Here is a 25,644-nt window from a genome sequence, read left to right as displayed (position 1 = left end):
ACCGCGAGTTCTGTGACGCTTACAAATCAGATCATTAAAGTAAGTGCATACCAGCTAATATCATTCTGATGAAGAGCGAGCTCGTCTCGGAACAACACACCGTAGACGGTCAGTGCGACTACATAACGCCCTTGAATCGTTATTCTCGATAAATATTCACCGGAGTCATAAACGGACATGCGGTGGGGCTGGAAAATTACCGTGGAAAACAAGATAACGAACATCCTGGAAGTGACCAGTGAGCCCAACGAGGATAAAATGGTGCTAAAATATCGTTTCGCTTTGCCGGAGTGACATTAAGATCTGCCAGATCATCGAAAACTCGAGCACGTCGAGGGAAGTAAAAGAATTATAGTTGCGGATGACGTTATTGAATAATCTTCTTGGCAACCACCTTGACTTTCCTTACCAAAAACATTCTGTCCCGGGATGGAGAATCTCACTCACTATACTATGCGGATACACTGGGTGACATGAGACTATCACGGAATTTCTTTCGAAGCAACGCCGATACAAGGTGTCCTCCTTTTTGACGCGTAGTCTTGTGTTTTTTTTTTTTTTTTTTAATGTTCTTTTATTTTTTTGTCACCAGCACATCAACGGTCCCGGCTAATTACCGTCCAACAGCCGAGCCGAACCACCGACTCGCCTGCTTCCTGGCGAGCACTCGATCACCGAGTCACTGTCAGTCCCGCAATAGTCGAGTAACAATTCCTCCCGTCTGGGCGTAGCTCACAATCGCGATAGTTTCTTTATTCGCAGGTTACACCTCGACCCGTTTCTTATACCTCGCCGACTACCATGGAGCTCACTCCGGCTTCTGGCCTACCTAACATTGCTTGGCTCTCCACACAGTCGTCGCAAACACATGCGGGCTCGCATTGTACACACTAGCACGTGAAACCACGCGTTATCGCTGATAATACACTCTCTCGACTCTTTGCTGGCTTGGCTCGATATGCTAAAACAATCGCGCCTTACCCACATGCAGTCGGCCACGTAGCGTTGGTGGGTACCAAGTGTGGGCTCGACGCTGCATGTTTGTCGCTTGGACTCGGACACGCGTGTGCGTATCGCTATTTGTTTTCTAAGCACAGTTTTACAGGTGTCGAGGATCGTCGCATCCGCCTGACATCGATACCCCCGCGATCAAAAGAACGCCAACTCGTACGCGTTGCTTGCAAATTTCCATCACACCTAGGTGTACGAGAGGCAAGTTAATGTCGATTTCATGTTTCCAGATCATCGAACGATCACCGCGATCTAGACTCGCACTCGCGGTGAGAATTACGTAAGAGAATTGAGACGTGTACGGTTTTACCTAAGGCTCGTTAAAAGTTAACTCACCTTCGTCGTTACGTTTCGTCGTCGCTAAACCAGGCGCGTAAAACTCTATATTTCCAATCGAGTATATATATATATATATACTTTTTCTCACACTAGTTTATTCACATCCGTATAACACGACGGAACGGTCGAGGAGGGCATTTTTGGAGATGGGTAAGTGCGCGCTATTCATTTCGCTCTGATAAACGCAGCTGTCGAGCCAATTTGCCAGCTGAAATAACAGCGATTCGTTCATACGCTATCGAAAGTATCGAGTTTGACGAGATGCGGAATATATCCAGGGTGAGACTACTGTAAGCGTGAAGTGTAATTCTAATTTTTTAGAAGCAACGATTTCTGCTCGCACAGTCGTCTATTGGCTAATCCGCACAAGCCGAGAACCTTTGGACCTGACAAGAAAAGAGGGGACTGCGAGATCCTTGAAGCGGCGAATCTAGCGCGTGATTTATGCATTTTTAAGTCGACATACCTGCTTGTTAATTTCCCTCGACGTCGACTGCACTGAATTGTTTTCACTCCTCTCTCACATTACAATCGCCATATAATGTTTGCGTTGTACAAATTCACTATTGTTTTACGCTCGAGGCTATAGTTCCAGGTCTCTTTGTGTCACATGTTTAATTCTCACGTTTCAAGCTCAATTTCAAAACATTTTATTACGACTCTTCAACATCGTCTACAGGTTCCTTGAGTGACAGAAAATAATGATACACCTACCGGCGTTCCATGTTGTTTTTCGTTCCAGTTTCCATCACCGAAATCATCAGCGTGTAAAACTGTCTTCAAACTCCCTCGCGGATTTTAATCGAGGATTGATGCTTGGGCTCGAATTTGAGTCATCAAAATGTACGATAGTCGAATAATTGTGCCTGGTACAATATTGCCTTGAATAAGCTGACATTCCGCTTCATAGTTCGTGGCGAAGAAAGTCCAAAAATTATTGGATACTGTGCCCCGATGATTCTTAAAATACTACATACGAATGTTAACTGAAAGGAATAACTGTTATTAGAAAACAAGCTTGACTCCTGGTACAAGCAAAAGTATCTATTACGGCATCCATCACTCCTTTCTCTACGTTGTTGGTTTGGAAAACGAGCAGGTGAAGCGGTGCAGCGAAGCGATTCGTCGTGATTTATTAAAATAATTTCCATAAATTGTACGCATTTTTGTGACCTCGGAGACAATTCATCCTGACATATTCGAGGTGTTGGGAAACTGACATGGAGGATTGTGTCACAACTCTGATTCAAAGCTTGACACGACCTCTGCCTTTCACATAACTCAACAAATTCTCGCGTAGCACCTGAAATTCTTTAAGAGGACTATCGCTATGCGTTTTATCCAAAGTGGATAATCATCCTACCTACTCGACTCAAGGTTCTCTCCATGACAAATTGCATGCTGGACACAGCTCTCGTATCTATCACTAGCCATCCTAAATGGTAAATTCAACGAGATTTCTCTCATTCAAATAGACTTCTCTTCTGATTTACTAACCAATGCGAGCTTGACTTTCAATTTCACGTCAGGTACTGGTTTACTACGGGTTAGCATATGGCGTAAAAAAATAAGGAAGAAAGACAAGCGTAACAAAGTAACTTTGAGCGGTTGTAGAAACGATTTACAAACTGATCTCGCACAGGGCGCCTACATTCTCGCATCATTGTCGCACAGAAATTACAAAGAGAAATAACCAAGAAATTATCACGAATATTTACCCAATCAGCAGCCGATTCTCAATTAAAATAAGAACCGTGTACGAAAAGTGATATAACGAAACTTTCAATTCTCGATCTGAAACCTTAACAGAAACCTGATATCAATAATTCATGGAACCCTTAGCGAGGAAAATTCCTCGAGGTAATTTTCTGCGATAGATTCGTCAATTATCTGAGAACATCCGATGTTTTTCGTGGGTACAGCGTTTGTCCGAGCATTTGTACTTGGCTATTCCGTCAGAAGCTGAAAAAGTTGAACAAGTACAACGAAGCCAAGCCTACTCACGGTTGTTCCATCGGTGGCTGCAGCCCAACCAATTCGATCAGCGTGCAGATGTGCAAAGATTAGTGGCGCAAGGTCGCTCGACGGCCATCGAAAGCCCACTTTTATTTTCATCGTAGCGATTAGCGCGTACCAGTGCCGTACGTACAGGCCGTGTGGTAATGCGGGAACACGACTCCGTACAACCAAGTCCAGGTCCGGCTGTGACCGGACGATCACGTGTACGAGGTGCAGGTGGTAGGAGAGCGGAGAGAGTCACTCTCCTCCTGGTGACCTCGATACCCTCGAGCCTCCACCGTTCCCCGGATAAGGGGACTCCTTTCACTTCGAGGCGACTTCGGCAAGGAGTTCTTTATGCCCGGCACCAAAAGTTCAATCCTCCAGTGGCACCAGTGCATCCAGAACCGGCAAGCCGTCGGAGGTTGGAGTGAAAAAATCGCGCTACCGTAAGTCAGGATTTAGTTAAAGTTCGCGATTTCCTCTGCGACCTGAGTGATCGTCGGAAGCAATTGGAACCACAACGAAAAGCAAAGTCTCCGAGTGTTCTGACCGGTGGCGTGAACGCGGAATCGACGAAGATGCGTTGTTGTGGAACCTGAAGACAGGGTCGATTGTTGCTCCGCTTTTCTTCGCCCTTTACGCTTTTTCGACCTTTGCGGTACTCGGAAGACAAAGATGCTGATCACAGTGACGCGGTACAGCGTGCTTTTGCTGTTGTTTTACCGATGTAAGTGACAAACCGGTGCGAAACCGATTTCTACTTTTGAGTCACCGAAGTCCTGAGATGGTACGCACCAGTGATGTTAGCGATGGAACAGTGCCTTTGATTCGTGTTGAATATCGCAGGCTCTGCAATCTTATGCAGAGACCGATGGAGAGAAGTGACGAATTCTTGTTCCGTTAATTTTACTGCCTCACTAACCCAGTGACGAAATATCTGTGACACACGAACGAGAGCCGAAGAGCCGGTGACCGTTTACTCTATACCGAGAAATCGTTTTCCAATTCGCTGTAAAGTAGGAACAAATTTTGTTGAACTAAATTCTCATTCGTGTGTCGAATTTCATCGGGATAATTTGTTTGCGTTGAAAAATGCGTGGAAAATCAACGGGTGTTCAATTGGTAAACTGCAGGGTATTACGAAGGCCTCGATTGATGAACTCGGGCCAATTTCTTGTACGAGACTATATCTCAGGGAGCTTCTTTTAATGGATTGCAAATTTTTTTAAGGCGTGACCAGTCTGATCATTCCGGAAGAACTGCCCACGATATTATCTCTCATCTACTCCAATATTCCGCCGATAAAGAAAGGTGAGCATCCACTCGACTACTATCAGTTACTAAAGAAAACGAAATTTAAAAATAGCCTGGGTTCCCACATCTTCATTGTTGAGGTGCGTTAGAAATGAAATTATGCCTGTTTCACGCTGCTCAATTAAAGCGGTGATTTTTCAAAGCACTTTCACCCCATTCATATAAACATAACTGCTTGATGAGACACCCAGATTCAACCACACACTCGTTCTCCACGTTCTCCACGCCGTAAAACTGCGCAGTGCTATTCAAAACAATATTACCTACAATTAGAGTGCAAAACACGCAAACTACTCACGCTGCAAGCCGCAGAGTGCTTGGCTAATGTACACGTTGACCATGTCTGAACGTTTCTGTATGATTTATTTCAAATACGTGCGCGGTACTGCATCGAAGGTATAAAGACTCCAGAGTCACGCAGAATGATTGCACAATGGACGGTGAATTTTGATGTAACAAGGTCTTTTTTTTCTGTGCACACACACACATGGAAACACACAGGAAGACACGGTCCTTAAAATACTTGACTACATCATTTCTTGGAAGATAAAAATTTATCATAATTTAACGAATATACTGGCCTGCTCACTGAAATTTCTCCCACTGATTCAACGTGAAATATGCCTTGTAATGACTTGTAGGCTATTTTCCAAAGAAACATTAGGATGCCAATTTTCTAGTAGCAGCGAGCAAGTATTGAAGATTCAACGGCAACCCATTCTTTTGATAAATTATTAATTGAGAACGAATGAATAATGAATGAGCAGTCATGGAACGTGCTTGCGACAGAACCTAATGGATTTCTTTTTTTTACCGTCAACTAGGAACTGACTCTCGGCTTGGAGTTGGCTTCAGGCTCGGAGAGCATGCTGATTTCCAAGTCCTAGTGGAACTCGGTCCTCAGCAAGAAACGGAGAGGATCGGTACTTCGGACTCGAAGAGGCGGCGTCAGGCGAGTCAAGGCCGATTTTAAATATTAGTTTTTCGAAAATGAACTGGCCGGTGAATTACGTAAAACGGCCACGACCGCACTGTACAAATTGAATTGCGTTTATGTTTTCTTGCGGCAAAGCCGGATTATTGTGCAAGCCTTCTATTTTACGACTCATACATATATCCGCGCATGCAAGAAGGTCGATTGAGACATGCATCAACCTTTTTTTTTTTGTTAGGTTTCCACCTCGCTTTCCAATCAAGGATTCCTCCTTGTTATTATTATTATGAATATTACCCTAGATTAATGGTCTAAATAACGTATGCAAATTATACTTACTGATCTCTGTTTTTACGTTACAGGCAACCCTCAATGCGGCAATAAATGGTGAAATGGGACCCTGGGCCCAGTCCATTGCCAAGTATCAGAATCAGCTCAGAATCCAGAAGGAACTCGAAGAACGGATCAGGCTGCAAGAGCAATTAAAAAAAATGCAGACGAAGAAAAGCCAGAGCGAGACGATGGTGAATAACGAAATTTGAAACAGAATAGTCACCTAATTTTGTAACATTGTAATTGAATTATATGACCAAAACCGGGAAACAATACTTCAAACATTCGGAATAATCGCTTGTATAGATATCACGAGTTAATTGGATGAATCAAATGCAATTACGCGCTATATATACATATGCAATTTCAAAAGTGTAAGGGAATCTGCAGTTCGGCAGTTTTCTTCAATCGTGTGGCGAAACGTGCCAGAAGACACTGTCTCGTCTACTCGAATCGAAGTGCAAATTTGCATTCTGCAAACTGATGGATTTGAAAGGGTTTGACAAGCTGCCAAATTTGGTCGATTTTTACTTACAGTCTGGAGGCGGCGAATGGCTGACGAAGTGGAGCAAGGGGATGATAGAACCACCGGGTGAGGATCCACCCTCGGAAAGGTTTCCGATCGAGGAACTCTTGCCTATGATTGCGGCGAACGGAATACCGACGGGGGGATTTAGGAATTCCGGAACGACGAACGTCAACGACAAGATGAAAGAGTTGCAGAAGCTCTACAAGGCCCAACCAATTGCTCAAAATGCCTGACCCTGTGAATTCCAGTAAAAACATAGTTTTTAATGACTTAATTTAACCTAGTTTCTAGTTTTTACCACTTTTGTACCATACTATTTATTCGAAAACCCGTACGGGAGTAACGCGTTTGTACAAAATCTTTGAAAATAGGTATATGTAATATATTTAGTAACTCAATATATTCTGTAAAGTGTTTTAGAAACAAGTTACCTGCCTTTCAAGATCAAACAAACTTGCCGACACCTCGTACAGCATCGGAAACTGGATCAAATTGTGCGGACTTGCATTTTGCTTGTGATATAAAGCGTCGTTAATATTTTGCAAGACCGAAAGAGCTTTTCGTGGTCTCGAGGCCAATTCAGCGATCAAGTCGGGAGACTTTCGTAACTTTCTCGTTAATCATGATTGTCCAGGTGTTTTCTGTCGGGTGATTGACGGACTTAATCCCAGTCATTATCTGCAAAAAAAAAGTCATTAAACGATTAATTAAAGTTTAGAACCGGAGAGACTAAATTGAAGAACTAGTGAATCTAAGGGAGAATTTCAAGTTCCCTCAAATCAAAACTAAACCGCTTCGTTTTCCCGAGTTCTGGATGATAAACGTCCGTTCCAACTTGATGAGTGAAAGTACTGTAGCCTGCGTTTAATGCCAGCTGTAGGGTAGCATCATTTCGTTTTACCGACTTTCGAGAGGACAGGAAATAATTCTCGGCAAGTGAAATCCGTCGGTAACTCATCGGGGGTTGATGCGAATTGTTACCCTGAACGGAAAACCACCCCGTGTGAAAAAAAGATGTCAGGTAGTCGTTGCGGGCAAATTCATATTATATAAAATCAAATAACAATAAAGTTTTGTTAACGTTGATCAATTATTTTTAAAGAGACGACAACCAACGTCCAGTCACAAGGTCCAGCAAATCTTCCTTGCGAATTAAAACCTATGAGTGATGATTTAGTAGATATAGTTTTATTTCGTTATATTACATAGAATTGTCATAATATTATATCACGAGTAATATAGTTACATTTTGGTTGTGGACTTATTCTTACAATATAATTTAATCTCGGCCGCTGTTCCGCGACGTACAATTTCAACCGCACATCGCTCGCGTACCTTCCCATAATAATTTAATTTAGAAGATATTTTTCAAGATACGGTCAGTGCTAATTACAATATAATACATTTTTTTCATAAATTTAAATACAGGAATACTTTACTTTGGTGTTTGTAATAGATTATTCGATATCGATACCGCACATCGGAGCAGAGCGACGACGCGCTTGGTTAAGTACAAACATATTTTTCAGGAATAACAAATTTATTACGATCTTAGAAAAATCAGGAAAAGCACTCGAAGTCGCGAAAAAATATTGGAACCAATTCGTACGGCAAGAAAATTCGACGAACGCAGGTAATTAGAACGGATTCAAAACCGGTGCAAATTGATTTCCAATATTCGTCCAGATTTTCACAACGGCAAAATATCCTATGGCACTCGGCACGTTGCTTCAAGCATGCCTGACGATCGGCCAAAATCTCAACAGCCCAACCATAATCAAGCCACATCAAAATTCGACCCGACGGATAGCAAAGAAAATTTATCGTATCGTAACAGGAATGTTAGTCCTTATCCAGGGAATATTGCGTAACGAAATATCGCGCAAATTCTTCCTGCAACAAGGGAATTCGAACCGATTCTCTCGCAGCCCGCCCCCGTTTGAGGTGACAAAACTCGCTCATTTTATCACGTGACGTTGATTTCCTCCTCGTCCTCGTTGTCCGTCTGCTCGTCCGGCCTTTGCGGACTGGTCAGAGGACTCGCATCGCTTAGATCAAGTCTCGGTCTGTCTCCGTCAGCGTCGCTCAAGTCCGGATTGGGATTGTTCTTGTTCGGCAAAGTCTGCTCTCGCGAACCTCCGGCGGCCAGCAGCTCTCGTTCCTTGCTGTTCCTCCACTTCATGCGCCGATTTTGGAACCATATTTTCACCTGAAACAAACGTGGCGTCGTTCAGAAGTACTTAGATTTTTCGAGTTTTCTCAGAGATTGAGAGTGACTCGATTAAAGGACTTCGACATGTTTGCCGAATCGAGAGTAAAGGATGCTGTAGTAAAAGTCAACCGTATTTTGAGCTGAGGGTCCGCATTAGAAATTTTATCCTATCATCAAAGAACTATTGTAACAATAATCGCGCATAGAGCGCAATAAGAATATAAGGTCAAAAATAAACCGGGAAAATAACTAACAGGAAAACCACAATATCGGTCAGAACAACCAGCCAATTGTGACCCAAAAGTTTCTGGTCAAAAGTCAAACTTATTTTGGGTCATTAGCGGCTGGTTAGTATTACCGATCTTATCGATTTCTGTTTTTTTCCTCCCTTCCCGGTATATTTTTAAGGTTTAGTGTAACTATTCCCATGCTAAATGAGCGATGAATTATTTTCTCAATTCTTTTGTCGATAGAATAAAAGGCCCGAGGATGTGAAATCGAAGAGTAAATTAGACTCCAGCTGATCTATAAGTCTCAACTTCGGTACCAAAAATTCAGATGGGTATAAAAAAAAAATGGACCGAAGTTAAGTCTTAAGTGCGATTCGAGTCGGTCTCAATCCCCCCCCCGACGAATGATCGGGATTTCCGTGGGCGATGAAATCTCTTGCGGGACGGAGTGGATGCTAAACGGAGTTAAACGGTCCCCGGAGACGTGATTTGAGTAAGCGTATGTTTCCCCGCACAGGCTACCCTCGTATCCAATTAGATGTCTATTCCACCCTCCTGCCTCATTTTTCCTTCTCTCTCACTCTCCCTCTCTAATCGCTGGGTGGGCACGCACGCCTCGATCGAGCTGCACCCTTATTTCAAACGCTAAAGACCATGCACGCGTGTACGCGCGTTACGAGAAGCTCGGTGAACGGGCAAACGTCAGATGCACGCAACGTGTAGGCCACCCTCTTCTCTCTATGGATATGTAGCTTTACCTGAACGCGAAAAAGCGTTCCCGCATGCGGTACGAACGCGCAGAGTAACTTCGGACCGGTTATAGATGAACGGACCATAATCGTTCGAAACGAAAGATAGGAGAAGAGAAAGTACGGTTTGAACAATCAGGGGTGTTATTTGCGCCAGAGATTGCGAAGACGATTGAAACAACATCCGTATCGTATGGGATAGAAATGCAGAATCTGAGAGAATTCGAATAACGCAAGCTAAGATAACGACTATTTGACAAACAATTGTACAATCGGAATGTTCGAAACGATTAAATTCTGGTCGTATTTTATCCAACTCTAACGTTTATGTGGGCTCATTTTGGAACTCTGGAGTTGAACTGGTAAAAATAAAATTGAGGAATAGTTGTCTTCAAAGTGGAAGAAAATAGATATGTCCAAGTATCGCACAACAGATATTCGTGAATAATTAAATTTCCACGTTTAACCTTGACTGTAAAGGAAAATTACTGGGAATTTCATCAGCGTGCGAAATGATCTGAAAATCATTTGAATTTAATAAAAACCACCAAAGTTTAATAATTTTGAACATTTTATTAATATAACCTTGTATGAAATTGTCATTATCTTAGGATTAGCTTGTGTCATTCGCTTCTTTTGCACAGTTACAGAAATATTCTTTAATTCGTGTTCAGCATCACTGGTGCAAATAACACCGCTGGAGATGTTTTAATTAATTTCTCGACTTTTCCAAACTTTTCATTCAGCCTGGCCTTGGCTCGTTCATCCTTAAGCCAGCGCCCTTCCAATAAATTTCCCCATCACCGTCTCGCTCGCGAATCGCTTCACCTAAACCGTTTTCCAAATTTTCATCCCTGCCGACGGATCGCAGGGCGTTTGTTCGTACGCGTATGTATCTCCAGGCTGCACGTATATGCGTGCGGTTGACATCGCCCGGTCTGTATTTAGCACGTGTAATACCTACGGCACCGCATCCTGCAGGACCCTCTCTTTACGCCGGGTTCACACCGCACGACGCCTCAGGTAATTGGTTGTTCACACCAGACACGACCTGCGGTCTCGGACGACACGTGCATAGCCCTCGGCCTACGGTCCTTTCGGTCAAACATGGAATTTTTTAAAACTTACCAAGTCTTTAGGAGACTTTCGTTACGTTGTAGTTAAATCGCATCGTGTGTAGAACGGCGCTTTAACACCGTTAGTTTTACACAAAACCATCCGCGCTTTAAGATTTCGGTTCTGTTTTATGTCAGAGTTAATTTTACTTCTCAAAAACATGAAAGATTTTACGCACGTAGAAAATAATTTTGTCCTTTAGAATCAACGATAATTACGCCAGTTTTGAACTAAGTAAACTTTGCCAGTTTCGGTATACTTTACACTCTTAGAAATGCGGTGTTAAATGTAACACCGGATATATTCTATAGAAGTTAACACCATTTTTGTGTTGATTTACACCGATGATGTTTAATTTTACGCCAATCGGTGTGGACTTTTGTTGACACCGTGAATTTTTAGACAGTGTATATTTGAACTCCACGTTTATTTAGATAGTGAAAGTCGGATAAAGCGTCGATATTTGATGAACGTTAAATCGTCTATAGCATTACGAAAATTGAATGATTTTTTATCAAAAATTTCTTACGAAAACCAGCGCTGATTAGCTGTAACGAAATATACAATATTTGTAAGCTTTATTAGGTTACTAGCGATCTATTTGTAGAATTAAGTAATCCATCTGAGCCGCGGACATCTATTTTTTTTTTTTTATTTTTTAATTCACCATATCGGGGAAAAATTTTCGCTTTCCTAATTTCCAAAGAAACAAGAGGATCCGTTTCTGATTTAAACAACGTATGTAACCAAAGTGAGAAAAATAAAATGCTATTCTAAATCGCCTCAAGGCGTACCTATTATGGCGGCTGGAAATGGAATATTTCTCCAAGATAAAAATAAATGTTTCCGGGCGATTCCTGCGGCGGCCGTTTATCCGCGTGATAAAAATCGACGTATATACATACGTACATATATAAATGTGACAGAATTCCGTACGAGATCGCGATAAGTGGTGTATATATGCGGTGTTCCGTGTGAACGGGACCTTATTCCCAGTTCCTTCGATTCTTTTTGTGTCTGCTGGGACGGCAGTGATTGATTGTCCCGTCAGCAGCAGGCAGGGAGCCGCAGGAGGAAGGCGGCAGAATGCCGGGAGTAAGGGAGGCGAGCCGAGTCGAGCCGAGTGGCAAAAGTAACAAAACCACCCCGCGGGACCCGCGGGACCCGCGACCCGAATCAACCTCCTCGGTCAGGTTGAATCGGAATTGTTGCTGCGCCCGTCCGCCGCAGCATCTGCCTGATCCGTCTTCCCCGCTGTATAAGTGCCTGCACGCCCCGCCGCCGCAAATTCACCGACGTCCGAACTTCCGCGTAATTGCCCAAATTTCGAACCTTGCTCTACGCAGCCTCTACGATAGCCGCGAATTAGTCCAAGAAACCCGGAGGTTCGTTTCTGTGCTAATTATTAACCACCCCGATACGTGAAGACGATATTTCTCTACCCATCCAAACGTCCCAGTTATCTAGCACTTTCACAGATAATTTTTTGGCTATCGAATGTCAAATTCAAGTACTGACAATGTTCATTCATTTTATAGAACCTTCCGATTTTTTAGTATGAATTGAAAAAATATCACTCGCCCTGTATCAGCGCAATAAGCATTAAATTTCAACAATTTGGTAAAGCGAATTTTTTGTACACTCGACTCTCGGATTAAATATTTTCTTTTTTTTCTTTCTAGTTTCGGAAGAAAATTTCAAGGTAGAACGAGTGTTCTACAAAACTTACTAAATTCTATAATCAAAAATAGTCCAGGCAATCGTTCAGTGTGCAGGAAAATAAAAAAACACAGATTGTTCCGACAGAAGCAAAGGGATTCCTTGCTATTTCGAAAATGGACCCACAATTTTTTTTCTACACATTAAACAGCCAAGTAAGTGATTGCGAATAATTTTTATTACATTTATTATACGACGACGTCTTTAAATAAGCAATCTTACGCAACTCGGATTTAAGCATCACGTAAAAACAACCTTCGAACTCTAAGGCGGTATTTGATCCGTTGTACATGTTTTTCGTCATTTTTTACCCCCCCAAAGCAAAGTAGTCAAGTCGAAGAAGCGCCGGGCCTGAAGGGCAGTAGTCAACACCCGGACTTGTCAGCCGGGGCAGCAGCCTGCGCTGAAAGGAGGAGGAAAAGGAGGACTAGGAGGCGGAGGGTGGCAAGCAGATAAACGACAAACAGCAATAAAGCCCGAGGATTAGATGTTCGGGTATACGGCCCTCGTCGCAATTTATGGAATAAGGGTAACCTGCTTAATCCGATCCGGGGTCCGCAGCGTTCCTTGATTAACGTCGAGTGTCAGAGCCTGTCAGAATCTGTATCAAAGCTGGGCCCGGCGAGTGATTGTCGCTGAGAGGGAAAGCCGCCTTCTGCACTTGCTTTGTGCTTACGTGGCAGCGATATTATTAATTTGCATTCGTGAAAGATCGGTCGAACCGATATAACGGATAATATTGTGATTATAAAATACCGATGAATTTAAAGTAGAAAACCTTGTTTCTCGAGAAGGTAAACACAACGAAGAGTAATATGAAAATATTGTTTATCATGGTTTTTGTATTTGTGAAAATGTCGAAAACTATCGGTCTGTAAAACCAGTTGAAACAAAAAGTGCACGATTCGTGCACAACATATACAATCAGTGTTTTCACTGCGCCGAAAAATACATGCTTTTATATACCAACACCAGAAGTTGTAAGCTACAAAAAATTTCTCAGTGAAACTATGTGGCTTGAAAAATCATCGCAAAAAACACAAGAGAAGAATGCGAAGACATTCTTCTACCATGTATTACGCGTACTAAAGTAGCAGCTATCACGTTTCGGTAAGTAGGAATAAAGTTTTCATGATCGAAAAGCAGCAGCGTGGTCCGCAAATTACACTCGTCGTGACTTCGGCGATAAAAGAAAGGATTTTGGAAAAACGCGGAAGTAACGCGGGCGGTTGTCAGCCCTAAATACCGAGCCATATATACCTCCGATATGAGAATGGAAGGTATGGGGAGGGTATTAGGTACAGTAATAATCATAATAACACCTGGAATGCCTTATCGAGTGAGTGAGCGGGTAATCGTTAAACGATTGGCCCTCGGTCCTCAGCCCTCGCCCCGCGATATTCCAGCTCTCGCAGGCTCCGTTTAACCCCCCCCTGCAGGCTCCCTTTCTCTCCCTCTCTCTCTTTCTCCCTCCGCGTCGGCGGTGGCGCCATCTGGCGCAGTTTAATAAAAGACGATCGATTATGACGTCGGCCTCAGAACTACCCCCTCGGCGGAAGTTGCCGGAGGTGGAGAAGCCGCGGGTTAGAAATGGTGGGCCCAAGGGCGGGGGTGAGAGGGAGGGAGGAGAGGGAGGGAGGGAGAGATCGAACGTAAAAACCCCGGCATCCCGACGCGTGCGTGTGATGGGGAGTGGCGGGGGTGTTTGATGTATGGAAGGAATTCGGAATTCACATGTTAATACGGGAAAAGGGCCCTCTCCATATTTATTATTATACCCACGCGGACCCGTCCACGTGCCTGTGCACGATACGCGTTGGTGTGTGTGCATGCGAATGGCGTTCCCGTGCGTTCTTGCAAACACGGAAAAACGCACACTTCCGTCGGCGTCCGTCCGCGGGGCGGATATAATATACCTTATACGTCGACGGTGAAACGGATGAAAGAGCGGAATAAGGTATCGACATTTTCATACCGAAAAACCAACTCGGGATACGGACGCGGTGCCGACTGATAAATCCCGTTACAACTCGCGAAAAGTACGCCTCGCGATTATTATCCCGACGCGACGCGATTCCCTTTTCATCTGCTCTCTGACTCTGCCTCTCTCGTTTCACGTTTCCCGATAATTTTTACGTGGTATAAATAATTGACTCTCGACACGGGTTTTTTTCACCTGTCAAAGGTCGAGTGCGATACGATCCTTTTCACGTTTCGTGGAGAGAAAGTTGACGTGATTTTCCATGAGAAATTTACACTCTGAGGCGTTCGAGTGCTTAGTTACTTATCAAGAACAATTTTATATTAACCAGGCTCCGCTTTCGCGGGGTCAGAAATTCCTGGCTGTGCAACATGTTTCAATAATATTCTTTCGCGAAGTTGACCCGATAATATGTGGACCGATGGGTAAAGGTGGCCTAATGGTCCCGGTGGTAACATCTGTCCGGGTGGCAGCGGTGGGACGATATAGTATAAAAGATTAATACGTCTTGTAGGGAATTATTAAAGTTCATCCATAAAGGAGGAAACCTATATACGTATAAGGTGGTGTACGATACGGGTGTATGTATGTAAGGAGGTATTGTATATTCATGGTTTCTTAGCCGACGCCTCCGAGACCTCGCCGTCTCAAAGTTAAATCCATAATGCATGAACGGCCGAGGCTTAACTTGGAAGATATTGCACGCCGTTAAATTCATGTTATTCCCAGCGAGAGGCATCCTTTGCTTTTAATGCCAGCCGAAGGGATAGCGATCGACATCCTGGCCTTTGAAATTTCCTAGTCATTGCTTCCCGGTGCAGGACGACGCCATTTTGTACACGTTTCCCCATCTCTTTCGCGAAAATCCGTTGCTGTAATCATCCTGGAGGTACGCAATGAACGAGATTCTTATTTTCCCGCAAATGATGCGCGCGGGAAAGGAATAACCGTAACAATAATCGAGCAGCATGCGAAAGACAAGCTCCCAAGGGTGAACGGAAGTCGCGCCGACTAATGGGAACAAATTGAGTTGACTGATGGAATCCGGGAAACTCGATATCTCTCTGAAAGCCAACCTAATGGGCGATCCGTCAGATTCCAGATCCTGGGAACTCGCGATCCGTGTTTGGATACAAACAGATTCGATGCTCACCCCCTTCGATGGGCTTCGGACCCTTGTCGAGAGATCGTTGTTGTCAAGTGCAACGTGATACCGCGTTCGCAATGCCCAAAGCGAACAAGGAACGACGGTGGATGGAAAAACCGAGGGAAATACGAGTATGGAGAAATTTGATGTATCATCCGAGCTGATCTCGATCGCAAAGACGAGCGAAGCGGGGATATCTGAGCAAATGAGAGACGCTTGGGAAGATTTAAATGGCGGAACTTTCTATTAACCTTGTACTTTTGTCCCTTAAGTGGGTTGTCAGCGACACACCGCGGATCTATTATTATACCTCACGACCCCTTTCCTAATCCGTGGGATCTCTGCTGAAGTATCCTGCGACGTTCCAAGTCAAGAATGAAAAGACAGAAGACGAATGAGAAGCAGAAAAAAAAAAAAAAAATTGAAAGAAGGGAGAAAAAAATAAGGACTAGTAACGGTGGCTCTCGAGATAACGAAACGAAAAGATTAAGCGTAGATAATCCTTGCGAGAAGGAAAAATTAGACTCGAGCTCGAAAAGGACGACGGCTGGAACAAAACGAAGCATATTTGGGGAAAATGTTCGAGATAAAAATTAAAGAAAAAAAAAAAAAAAACACATTAACTCAGTCAACTTTTCTTCTGAAAAATTAATTAAGGCAATAACGCTACCAAGGGCGAGCGACGCCTGGTGCAGAAGGACTGACCCCGCAGCGTAACTCTTACACAGTCTTGTCAGGGGCTTGTGAAAGGTTCAATTTCGGATCCGTATTACGGAAGAAAGGCAGGCCCACTTGAGATGCCTTCCGGGGCTAGTTTGTCCGGGCGCTGGAGGTTCGGATTAAAAAATTAAGACACCGGCGTGATTTTGACAACCTGCCATTTCCCCGTGAAGATTCACCGAGGCGAAGGGTGGCTGCGGGCGGCTGTCGACTCGGATTATTAAAAAGATAACGAGCCCCGAGGCTTTATGATTTTTCATTCGGTTTCTAGAGGCCTCGAGAGTCTTCAATTAAATTCGGCGATTCACCTTAGACACCCGCCTCGTTTTCAACCGATATCTCGAGGATCGCACAACGCGACTCGATTAACTCTGCAATTGAATCAACGCCGCTTATGGTGGTGAGCAAAAAAATAAAAATAAAAATATATTCCATACCGAGAACTTTGCAAATCATGGAAATAAAAAATACCGCCCGTCGTCTGGAATCGAACGGTGAGTGAGGCCTGCCACTTTTTGCACTCTACAAAATACCCCTATAGATGCGCTATATATGTATGTATACGTACATACATATATATTGCGTGAGGTGTAGGGAAGTTGGTATATCTTAATAATAAATCCCCGTTCCCGGTTTACGAGGGCAAAGCAGAAAGTGATGCGGCAAGATGATACGAGAGAAGGTGTACCCGAGTAATAAGGATGGGGCCACCCACCGTCACTAATTACTTTACTTACCCCTCTTCTCACCCCACGCCGCATCTCTCGATGGAAACCCCTTTCTACCCATAAACCTTAAAGTCGAGGCGAGCGCCACCTTGCATCGCCCGCAGGGCAGAAACTACTGAGATATTCATTATTATTATAATTATAATAATTATTGTTGTTGTCGTATTATCAGGATTACGTTTATCATTTCTATTGTCCGTTATTCGTCGCGGGTGATAAATTAAATCGAGTGTTTTCGAATATTCATAGATCGGAAAATTGATAACTGTATACCTGTAAACCGCTTTCGGCTTTCCTCGTATAGATACATTTACCTCGCGAACGATCGTCGATGATTTTCAATTATGTGAAAAAGATTGACGGCTGCACGGAGAGTGGATCCCCTTCCCGAATCCCTATGACTGTTGAGAGAGCAGAGTTACAGGCATACGTGTATGTGGCAAGCAAGAGAGCGACGGTATCAATTTTGTCAAGGCGTATGGCGACGAGGAGGGGTTCGTAAAACGGGAAAGACGCTCGCAGCCATCGGAATAAGCTTGTATTTCTCGTAAAAGCCGTCACGCTATGCCCGTAGAGTACACCGCGACCAATGGCGGCCAAGGCATGGCGCTCGAGGTGTGAATTATACATGAGAATCTATCGCCGTCCCTCTCGAGCACCGGATCTCTCTCGTTCGCACCCTCCCGTTCCTCGTTCGCCCGATATCACAAAGCTACGAAACTACTCGAGCTCCGAGCTGAGACGTTTGATCAGTTGATTCTCGCCACAGAGAATAAGCCAGTTTTTTTAACCGAATTTTTGAACTCTTTAACCAGTCATTCCGTCCTAGAGGACTTTTCATAAATTTAGCAAAATTTTTATTAACAATTATTTCCAAAATTATCAAATTACGAACGCTTCCCGAATGCCAAATGTCGTTCCTTTTCGATGAGCCTCAGCCCCTTGTTTTCTGATGAAAAAAAATTTAGTGTGCTCAACAATACGCGACGTCAAGTTTATGCTTAAGTTGCTAAACGATAGTACAATTTTTTCAAACTTTTAGAAAACCGTATTCCGAGAACGACAATTTGTATTTTTCACGCTACTAAATTTTCACACCAAATGCGTATATAGGAAACTTTGAACTAGCACGTTTAGTTAAGTAGCGATACAGTGCCAAGCACTTTTGTTTTCTTTTCTTTATTTCGACAAAAACGTGACACCGACACTTACAAGTTTAAAACTGAAATTGTCAAGGATTCTCTGAAGTTGATTGGAATACACGGATTTGAAAATTTGTAAACCGTAAAAAAAAATGTGGCACTTAGAAATGGGTGAGTACTTAGACTGAAAGATAGTTTCCAAACAATTAACGATTTTCAATACCAATTTACCCGTCAATCGGCGCTATGCTTCAGATTCGGGTCTCAGTTGGACCGGGTGGTGAAATTCAGGGCCAGGATTCCAGGGTGCATACAATGTAATTCTGGAAACTAAACCGATGAAATCAAATGAAAGTAAATCAGTGAGCATTGCCGGTATCGCGAGTTTCATTAGAGTTCCGTAGTCAAAAGAGGGCAGCGTTGGCGGTGCAGGTAGGTAGGTACTAGTCGGAATGGTGGAACTATAAATGAACTAAAGCGTACCCCGATTAACTCCAACTGGTGTTATGTGCCTCTAGGTATGTGAAGCCGCCTAGTACAGCAGCGACGGAGTTGATACGTAGAAGCGTACGCTGGAACCTGACGGGGAGGTCGGTCTACCTACGTCAATGAACGATACTGGCTCGTGTGGGGCTTTCCTGACAGAGAGACCGGAGCCGAGAGCATTAGTCTCCATCAATCCGGTGAATGGAGTTGAGTGGAGTTTACCGGGGTGAACTAGCGCTTCGTTAACCGGACAATTAGTGCCCTAATAAGGTCATTAAGCGTCGCAGGTATATGCCAAAGTGCTCCGTTACACGTTCCAACTAATCGAGGAGCCCGGTGATACCCATACTCCAGATTACTCCTGCTGCGGACGATTATCCGCCGGGATTACTCACCTGCGAATCCTTCAGGCCAAGCTTCTCCGCCAGTTTCTTGCGGTCCGGTTTGCTGATGTACTTCTGAAGCTGGAACCTCTTCTCCAGGCCCCGTCGCTGCAGGTCCGAAAAGACCGCTCTTCGCATCATTCCTCGACGAGGCTTTCCTCGCGCGCTACTTGCCCACGGAAAACCTCCCGCTAGGCCCCCAAGACCCATGCTGGCCAGACCCCCAAGGCTGCCTTGCATTGCGCCTGGAAAAGCTCCACCTCCACCCGGGGCCCCAGGGTGATGCCCTCCCGCTCCTGGGGTCGCTACTGAAACAGCCAAAGTCATCGAACGATTAGAAAAACTCGCAGTGACTGTCATGTATGTGCGTCAGACACAAGTGTGCAAGTACAAGCTACGCGACTAACAAGCCCATGTTGTAGCGGCACCAAATGATAGATATCTGAACGAGCGATGATATCAGCACGCACTTGTTGCATGCGTGAATATCGCATTTCGCAGTGCACGTAGGAACAGCGGTGCACTTCACGTGCACTTCATGTCCGACACGCACGACGAGCCGGTGCAACCTATGTCGGTTATAGGTTTCGCGACGCAAAATGCGATAGGTGCGTGTATACACGTCGTGTGAATACACACAGGCACGTTGTAGGCACCGAGAGTTCCCGGTGCTATCCGTTTGCCTGCCATTTCAATTTCAATTGGAAATTTCAAACTCTTTTTATCACATTCAACTGAGCAGCTAATTGGTGCAATTGACTGACCGAGCGTAAGATCTATCGGTTGTACGATTTACCTACGCTCTTTACTCCACTAAAATATATAAACATAATAAAAGTTTTTTTCTTCACCGAAACTAACGAGGTGTATTTCCGTTCGATTCTCAGAGTCACACCACCATAGGTATATCATGAAGTATTGAATAGCGAGGAGTTGTTTTTCTTATAATTGCTAAGTAAATGAAACGGTAATTTATGAGTACATTAGCGAATTAGTGACTTTTATGAATCAATTTCAGCGATGTTCGATTCACTTTAGTTGTAAGTGTTGCCAATGTTCGCCAGTTGATTGGTCCATGTTCTATGAATACGATAAGACCATGTAGAAAATAGATAATAATTCCTATAATTCATCCCTATAGAATTCAAGATTACAAACACGTTCGGTAACGATTTGTCACTAGTCACGATATAACTCGTTTAACTATTTTATCCGCGTCAGAAGTTACAGTAAATGTGGTATACGGTTCAAGTTCTTTTGCGAATATATTATACTAATTGAAGGTGGTTTACGCATCGGTAGGAGCCACGACTACGGAATGAGCTAGAGAACGGTTATGAGCAATTACAGCGTTATCAGATTGGTCTTGACTACTTGCGATTTTTTTTCCTCTTACTTTCGAAAAATGGTAAAACTAATCTCGCAGGAACTCCGGGATAAACCGAAAGAAGTACTATACGTGTGATACCGCAAAAAAATATTCAGTAACGCGGACCCGTGAAGTCAGTCTGCAACAATAAATAATCATTTCACGGACAAATTCGAGTTGATAAAAGGACTCACCAGTGAGGTAAGGTCCTCTGCAAGCCAGCAGCTGATGGAGGGTGTGATGGGCGTTCGGCGGCAGCTGATGTTGGCCGGGATGATGGCCAGGGTGAGCCGTATGATGGGGATGATAAGCTGCGGGCCTGGCTATCGGCTTGGCGATATTGTAACCCGCGGAATTCTGGAGATTGTGAAGGAAAGCTGGAATGGCTCCAGGCGGCAGGCCTTGGAAGGTATCTGAAATAAGAAATTCAGCGTTCACCAGGGTTTGCATCCCGGCCATTCGAAGGGTCAAAGACCCAGAGTAACGGCATTCGTTCTCTGTGCCCAGGAAATTTTTCGATTTATCCGCTTCTGCAGACGCTGAGACTGACATCCGCTTTGTAAAATGATTTTCGCATCGCGATATCCGACGGCCCTTTGTGCAGGCTGTTGTAAAATGTTATCGAAACGCCCGTTTTATCCACCGCTTGAGTGGAGAACGTGATATTTGCTACGGCGAGACTTGCACCGAGTGCTGCAGAATTATCCGACAGTAAAGGTAACCGGTACTTCGAACCGTGGCGTTAATCAACTGCGGCTTCCAAAAATCCTAACCGATTCCAGCCGCTGTTTCCGTAAAACGCAAGTTCACCTCTGGTGCCCCACTCCACGCATCGCATAATTCAAGCTGACACCCCCGTCTGGGTCGAGACCCTTTTCACAGCTCCAGGCAGCCGCCGACGCTCAAGTGTTCACCTCAACACCTTCCTAAAAGTAAACGCCTGCCTGTGTAATGTTCACGTACCGAAATACACAGAACCTGCACGCCGGTTTTCCACATACCTCAACGCAAGTGGAAAACAGATGATTCTTACACGTATATATGGCTAACTATAATTGAATCGATAAAGAACTCGACGATCCAGAATCAGTTGGTTGACTCTCGTTCTGATATCAACAGATAGATCATTGCTAGAAACAACTGTCCAGAATCTCAACTCACTGTTGGAAAGAACATCATAAAATCTCACTTTGGTTATGGAAATACACAACGATTTCGCAGGTTAGAACAAAAAACCATGAGTTGAGGCCTGAGATGAGGATAAGCATCCAGATTGTTCATGATCATGTCGTACTTGACCCCGAGGTTGCCTCAAACATTGTAGAACTTGACGATTGATAGACTGGAATCGGCTATTTTACAGCGTGTACGAGAAACCGAATGTAATAATAGTTTCGGTGGCATAATGATCTATTATCATCCAGAGAGAGAGAGAGAGAGAGAGAATGGATTAGCGTCACTTTGCGCTATCGTTATAGGTTGATTTAATCACCGTCAGGCGTAAGAGCCGCAATCAAAGCCCCGAGTGTGCTTTCCAGAGGGTAATAACTCACCACGAGGTTCGGGTATCATCGTAAAGGAAACAAGACGTCGCTATCAAAATAGTGGGCCTAAATGATCCAATATACGGAAGATTGTTATTTGAAGATTTTAGTATCCGTCCGTTTTATTGCCGGACTTTAGTGCCGGCGTCAACTGTTGCTGAAGAACAAGGTTTCTACGGCTTACGTAGCGTCTCGGTAACGTCGTAATAATATATTATACACCATCTGTAAAGTCGAAATTGATTTACTGCCTGGGCTTCAAAGCGCAGATCGCCGCCTCCGGTGGTTGAACTTTTTCGCGACTGCGGAGTACGGCGAACGATAAACCATAAGGGGTAGGTAGTTGATCTCGCGTTTGGGGTGACAAACTGTCCAAAGTCGAAAAAATACGGTACACACGGAGCCGTGGTACGTGGGTATAAACAGGACGCCAGAGAGCCTTCCTGTGAAATATATATTCGCATGGCTGCGGCTGCCTTAGCCCCCCGTGACAATAACGCGCAGGGGGTTGGCCCAAGGACTATTTTTAATATTTTTTATCTCATCCGCCACGCCCAGTGGTCCGGGGAAAAAGTGACGTGTTTGAAAATAATAAAATAATGGGGCTTAGTCGAGGGTTTGCTTTGCGTCGAGCAGACAATACCCGACAATGGGCTATACACGCTCTGCCATTGTGCCGGAAGACCCCATAAAATACTCATCGCCTTTAATCGTTGTTTTCATTCCCGACCAATGAGAGCGCGGCTTCGGCTAGCTCCGACTAATAGCGGTTTAGGTTCGAGCGGAAACATTGAATAGGAATTATCCTTATAACCCCCTCGGCCAGAGGTTTCGCCCTTACACTGGGATCCACCGTCTGCCGGCTTGTGTTGTTACAGTTGTAGCCTTTTTTGGGCCAGCTTAGCGCTCGTGGTTTTTCTTTCGGATTAGGGCCTGGATGCTTTATTAACTAGATACCGTTGCAGGTTTCATTTTCAATGGAGTACGGGGCACCGTGTCTGTTCAGATCACCCAACAATCCCTTGGGGTGGTCTTACTCAACGTTCCTAGTAAAATTTTCCTCCTACGGTTCTCTCACCGTGCAAAGAGTCTCTGTGACCTTGGAAAATACCTCTTGCGGTTGGGTAAGTGGGATGGAAGTTGACTGCCAAAAGACCGTTTAAATCCAAGCCACTCCAGAGTTCCAAAGAGAGAGCGAAAAAAAAAACAATTGAACTAGAAATGGTCAAGTTCTCCTTTCACGGTACTTTTTCAGTCCCTCTGACGTCCGATCGTAAAAAGAAAACCGAGTAGAAAAAAGCAGCTGGTAACGAGGTGCGCATTCGATACTAGTCGATGAAATGCTATATTAGCGTTTTCCATCATAACAATCCTGGGAGCCCAGGGTAATTTATAACTCGACTATAGAATATATACGTATATATACAAGTATAACGAATCACTTTTTCGTTACAACATTATTTTCGCAACATTTCAACGTGACGTACAAGCGAGCCGGGTTTCGGTGGAAAGGGCAACACATGCACGTGACACCATAGCATCGATGCATTTACCGGCCGACAAATGCATAAAGCCCGTCCATGCAGCGATGGAGTTCAGCTCGTCAACAATCCGCCAATGTTAAATTCAACGCGTGCCTATTTCCACATGCCGATACGGTGGGTACGTGCAAAATATATGCATATACGCCCGAGCACACATTCAAACACCCCGATACAAGACCCACTCCACGTTTGCCAGGACTCGACAATCGGACAATTATTTCCGGCTTAAAATGCCCGGGGGTTTTCATGGAACTTGACATTTTTACATTTTTCTGCGACATTTTTCGACGCTGTAAAATTGTTCGACGATTCGTTAGAAGAAACAAATCACGGATGATCAAGTATTCTTAGAAGGACGTATTTTGTATGTACAAGTCATCGCGAATATGCTACTTGTCCGATATCACGGAGGCCCATTGTAAGGGCTTAATATGGGGGTGACGGTATAAGTGGCGCACCAACTGACGCGAATTCTACCCGAGAGGATGTCCCCCTTTTACCGTACGCACGAGGCGATTCGTCTTGAGGGTGTGCAGATGAGATTTAGGGCTCGGCGACAGAAGTCTGTTCTCGACACTGATTTGTGCCCCAGTCCTCTTTGTGCCGACTCTAAATATAGGTGGACACCGTGCTCCATATCTATCCTTCCAACTTCATCTCACCCCAAACTACATCCATTTACAAGTTATAACCTTGCAACGGAATAATGAACACAAGCTCATTCCAATCGACAGAGAAGGCGTCATCGATCACAGGCGCTGAGTCATACTGCCAATCCTCGACTTACCAAGTTATACTGAAAAGTCTTGCGAGAGTGCACTTACAAATTTCTTGCTGATTTCAACAACTCCGAAGTATGCTGGTGTACATGGTACAAAATACTGTCGAATTTAGGTAGAGTCGTGAGGGTTCATTTCAAACTGCCATAATTTTAATTCAGGTAGGTTACAATATTTACAAGCCTCAAGATTTAGTCCGGGCAAGCAATGTACTTAACTGACGATTTGTGAAGGTATTTGAGCGTTTGTTTACCAGGATTGGGCCGCCGATCGTGATTGCCGCCGAGAATGGCGTTGACGCTGAATTTCAGCTGAGGTTTCTCCTTCTCCTGAATCCTCCTGCACCCGGTTCCAGTGCACCGATCATCTCCGCAGGTGCAAGTTTCTTCGCTGATCCTGTCAATCCTGTCGCCTTCGCGTTCGATGTGCATCCTCATCTCGTCCGAAGTTCTCATGACGTTTCTACCGACATCGAATCCCCTGTCCATTTGTATCGAGAGTCTGTCACGCTCCTGAGATCCGGTTTCAGCGTCGCCCGAGACCCTGTCCTCCTCCATCGAGTGATAGTCCATTGCCGAGTTGGAACGGTTCTCGATCCTCTCGGCGAGTCTTTCCATCACGTTGTTAAGCCTGTCTATACCGCCGTCGGTTCCGTGTTCGTTGTCGGCGTCCATGACCGAGCTGGACCTCCTCTCTTGGTCGAGGTCCTGGGATCTGTCGGTCCGGAGGTCCTTGAGACCTTGAACCCGCTCGTTGGCCGCTCTGTCCATCCTGCATCGGTCGAAGTCCCCGAAGTTCGACCTCTCCGCACTCCGTCCGTGGATCCTCTCGAGGTCCTGCTGCTCCCGCTCGACCCTTATGCTCTCGGACTCCATTCTCTCCCGTTGCCGAGCGACGTAGCTCGCCAGATTCAGGGTCAGACTGGCAAAGTCGCCGCCGGGACCCTTGCTCTGCAGCAAGTTCTCCATGAGGAACGGTGACGTGGTCATGGCGCTCTGTTGCAAGTTCTTCAGCATCGCTGCCGACGAGGGGAACATCACATACAAAAATCTGTCGAAGCTCCTGCGGGACGCGATAATCTCGCGCGGGTTTCACTCACTCCACTCGGTACCGAGGCTCATGTTCGAAATTCGCGGGCTCGTCTCAGCTGCCAATGCCACTTTACAAGGACCCGTAGATCGTTACTCTCATCGCGCACAACTCGTCGATCACGATTCATGCATCCATGGAACACACGCAGAAGGCACCACGTAATGCAACCACTGCACCGGCTCCTCGGCGAAGGGAAGCTGTACCCGCTGATCGTTGTAACAGAAAAGGACCAGAATTACGTG

General features: G+C 44.7%; 3 protein-coding genes across 9 annotated transcripts in view; 1 reads left to right on the top strand and 2 right to left on the bottom strand.

The window, feature by feature from the left end:
• The window catches only part of Syt20 (synaptotagmin 20), a 9,044-nt gene extending 5,548 nt beyond the window's left edge, over positions 1 to 3,496 (bottom strand). For 3 of the 6 annotated variants that reach the window (XM_046620398.1, XM_046620399.2, XM_046620400.1), the window contains exon 1: positions 410 to 822. The gene's annotated coding sequence lies outside the window, so the exon portion shown is untranslated. Of the gene's footprint in view, positions 1 to 409; positions 823 to 1,816; positions 1,963 to 3,354 lie in introns of those variants that run through there. The other 3 variants (XM_046620395.2, XM_046620396.2, XM_046620394.2) reach the window with 3 other exon arrangements.
• Positions 1 to 7,828, top strand: part of snsl (snustorr snarlik) — an 8,549-nt gene extending 721 nt beyond the window's left edge. Inside the window, exons 1-5 of one of the 2 annotated variants that reach the window (XM_069135055.1) lie at positions 3,621 to 4,078; positions 4,582 to 4,662; positions 5,490 to 5,617; positions 5,962 to 6,123; positions 6,470 to 7,827. In XM_069135055.1, coding sequence (XP_068991156.1) covers positions 4,027 to 4,078; positions 4,582 to 4,662; positions 5,490 to 5,617; positions 5,962 to 6,123; positions 6,470 to 6,694 — 648 coding nt within the window. In that variant the 5' untranslated portion in view covers positions 3,621 to 4,026 and the 3' untranslated portion in view covers positions 6,695 to 7,827. Of the gene's footprint in view, positions 1 to 3,620; positions 4,079 to 4,581; positions 4,663 to 5,489; positions 5,618 to 5,961; positions 6,124 to 6,469 lie in introns of those variants that run through there. The other variant, XM_046620402.2, reaches the window with a different exon arrangement.
• On the bottom strand, positions 7,684 to 25,644 carry Dbx. The gene is made up of 4 exons (XM_046620393.2): positions 24,564 to 25,644; positions 20,638 to 20,856; positions 19,087 to 19,382; positions 7,684 to 8,670 (listed from the first exon to the last, which is right to left on the bottom strand). Exons 1-4 carry the CDS (start codon positions 25,345 to 25,347, stop codon positions 8,428 to 8,430), a joined length of 1,542 nt encoding a protein of 513 aa, XP_046476349.1. The 5' UTR covers positions 25,348 to 25,644; the 3' UTR covers positions 7,684 to 8,427.

The sequence above is a fragment of the Neodiprion pinetum genome, chromosome 4, assembly GCF_021155775.2.
Source record: "Neodiprion pinetum isolate iyNeoPine1 chromosome 4, iyNeoPine1.2, whole genome shotgun sequence".
Classification (NCBI taxonomy): domain Eukaryota; kingdom Metazoa; phylum Arthropoda; class Insecta; order Hymenoptera; family Diprionidae; genus Neodiprion; species Neodiprion pinetum.
This window is presented reverse-complemented; position numbering and strand designations above follow the sequence as displayed.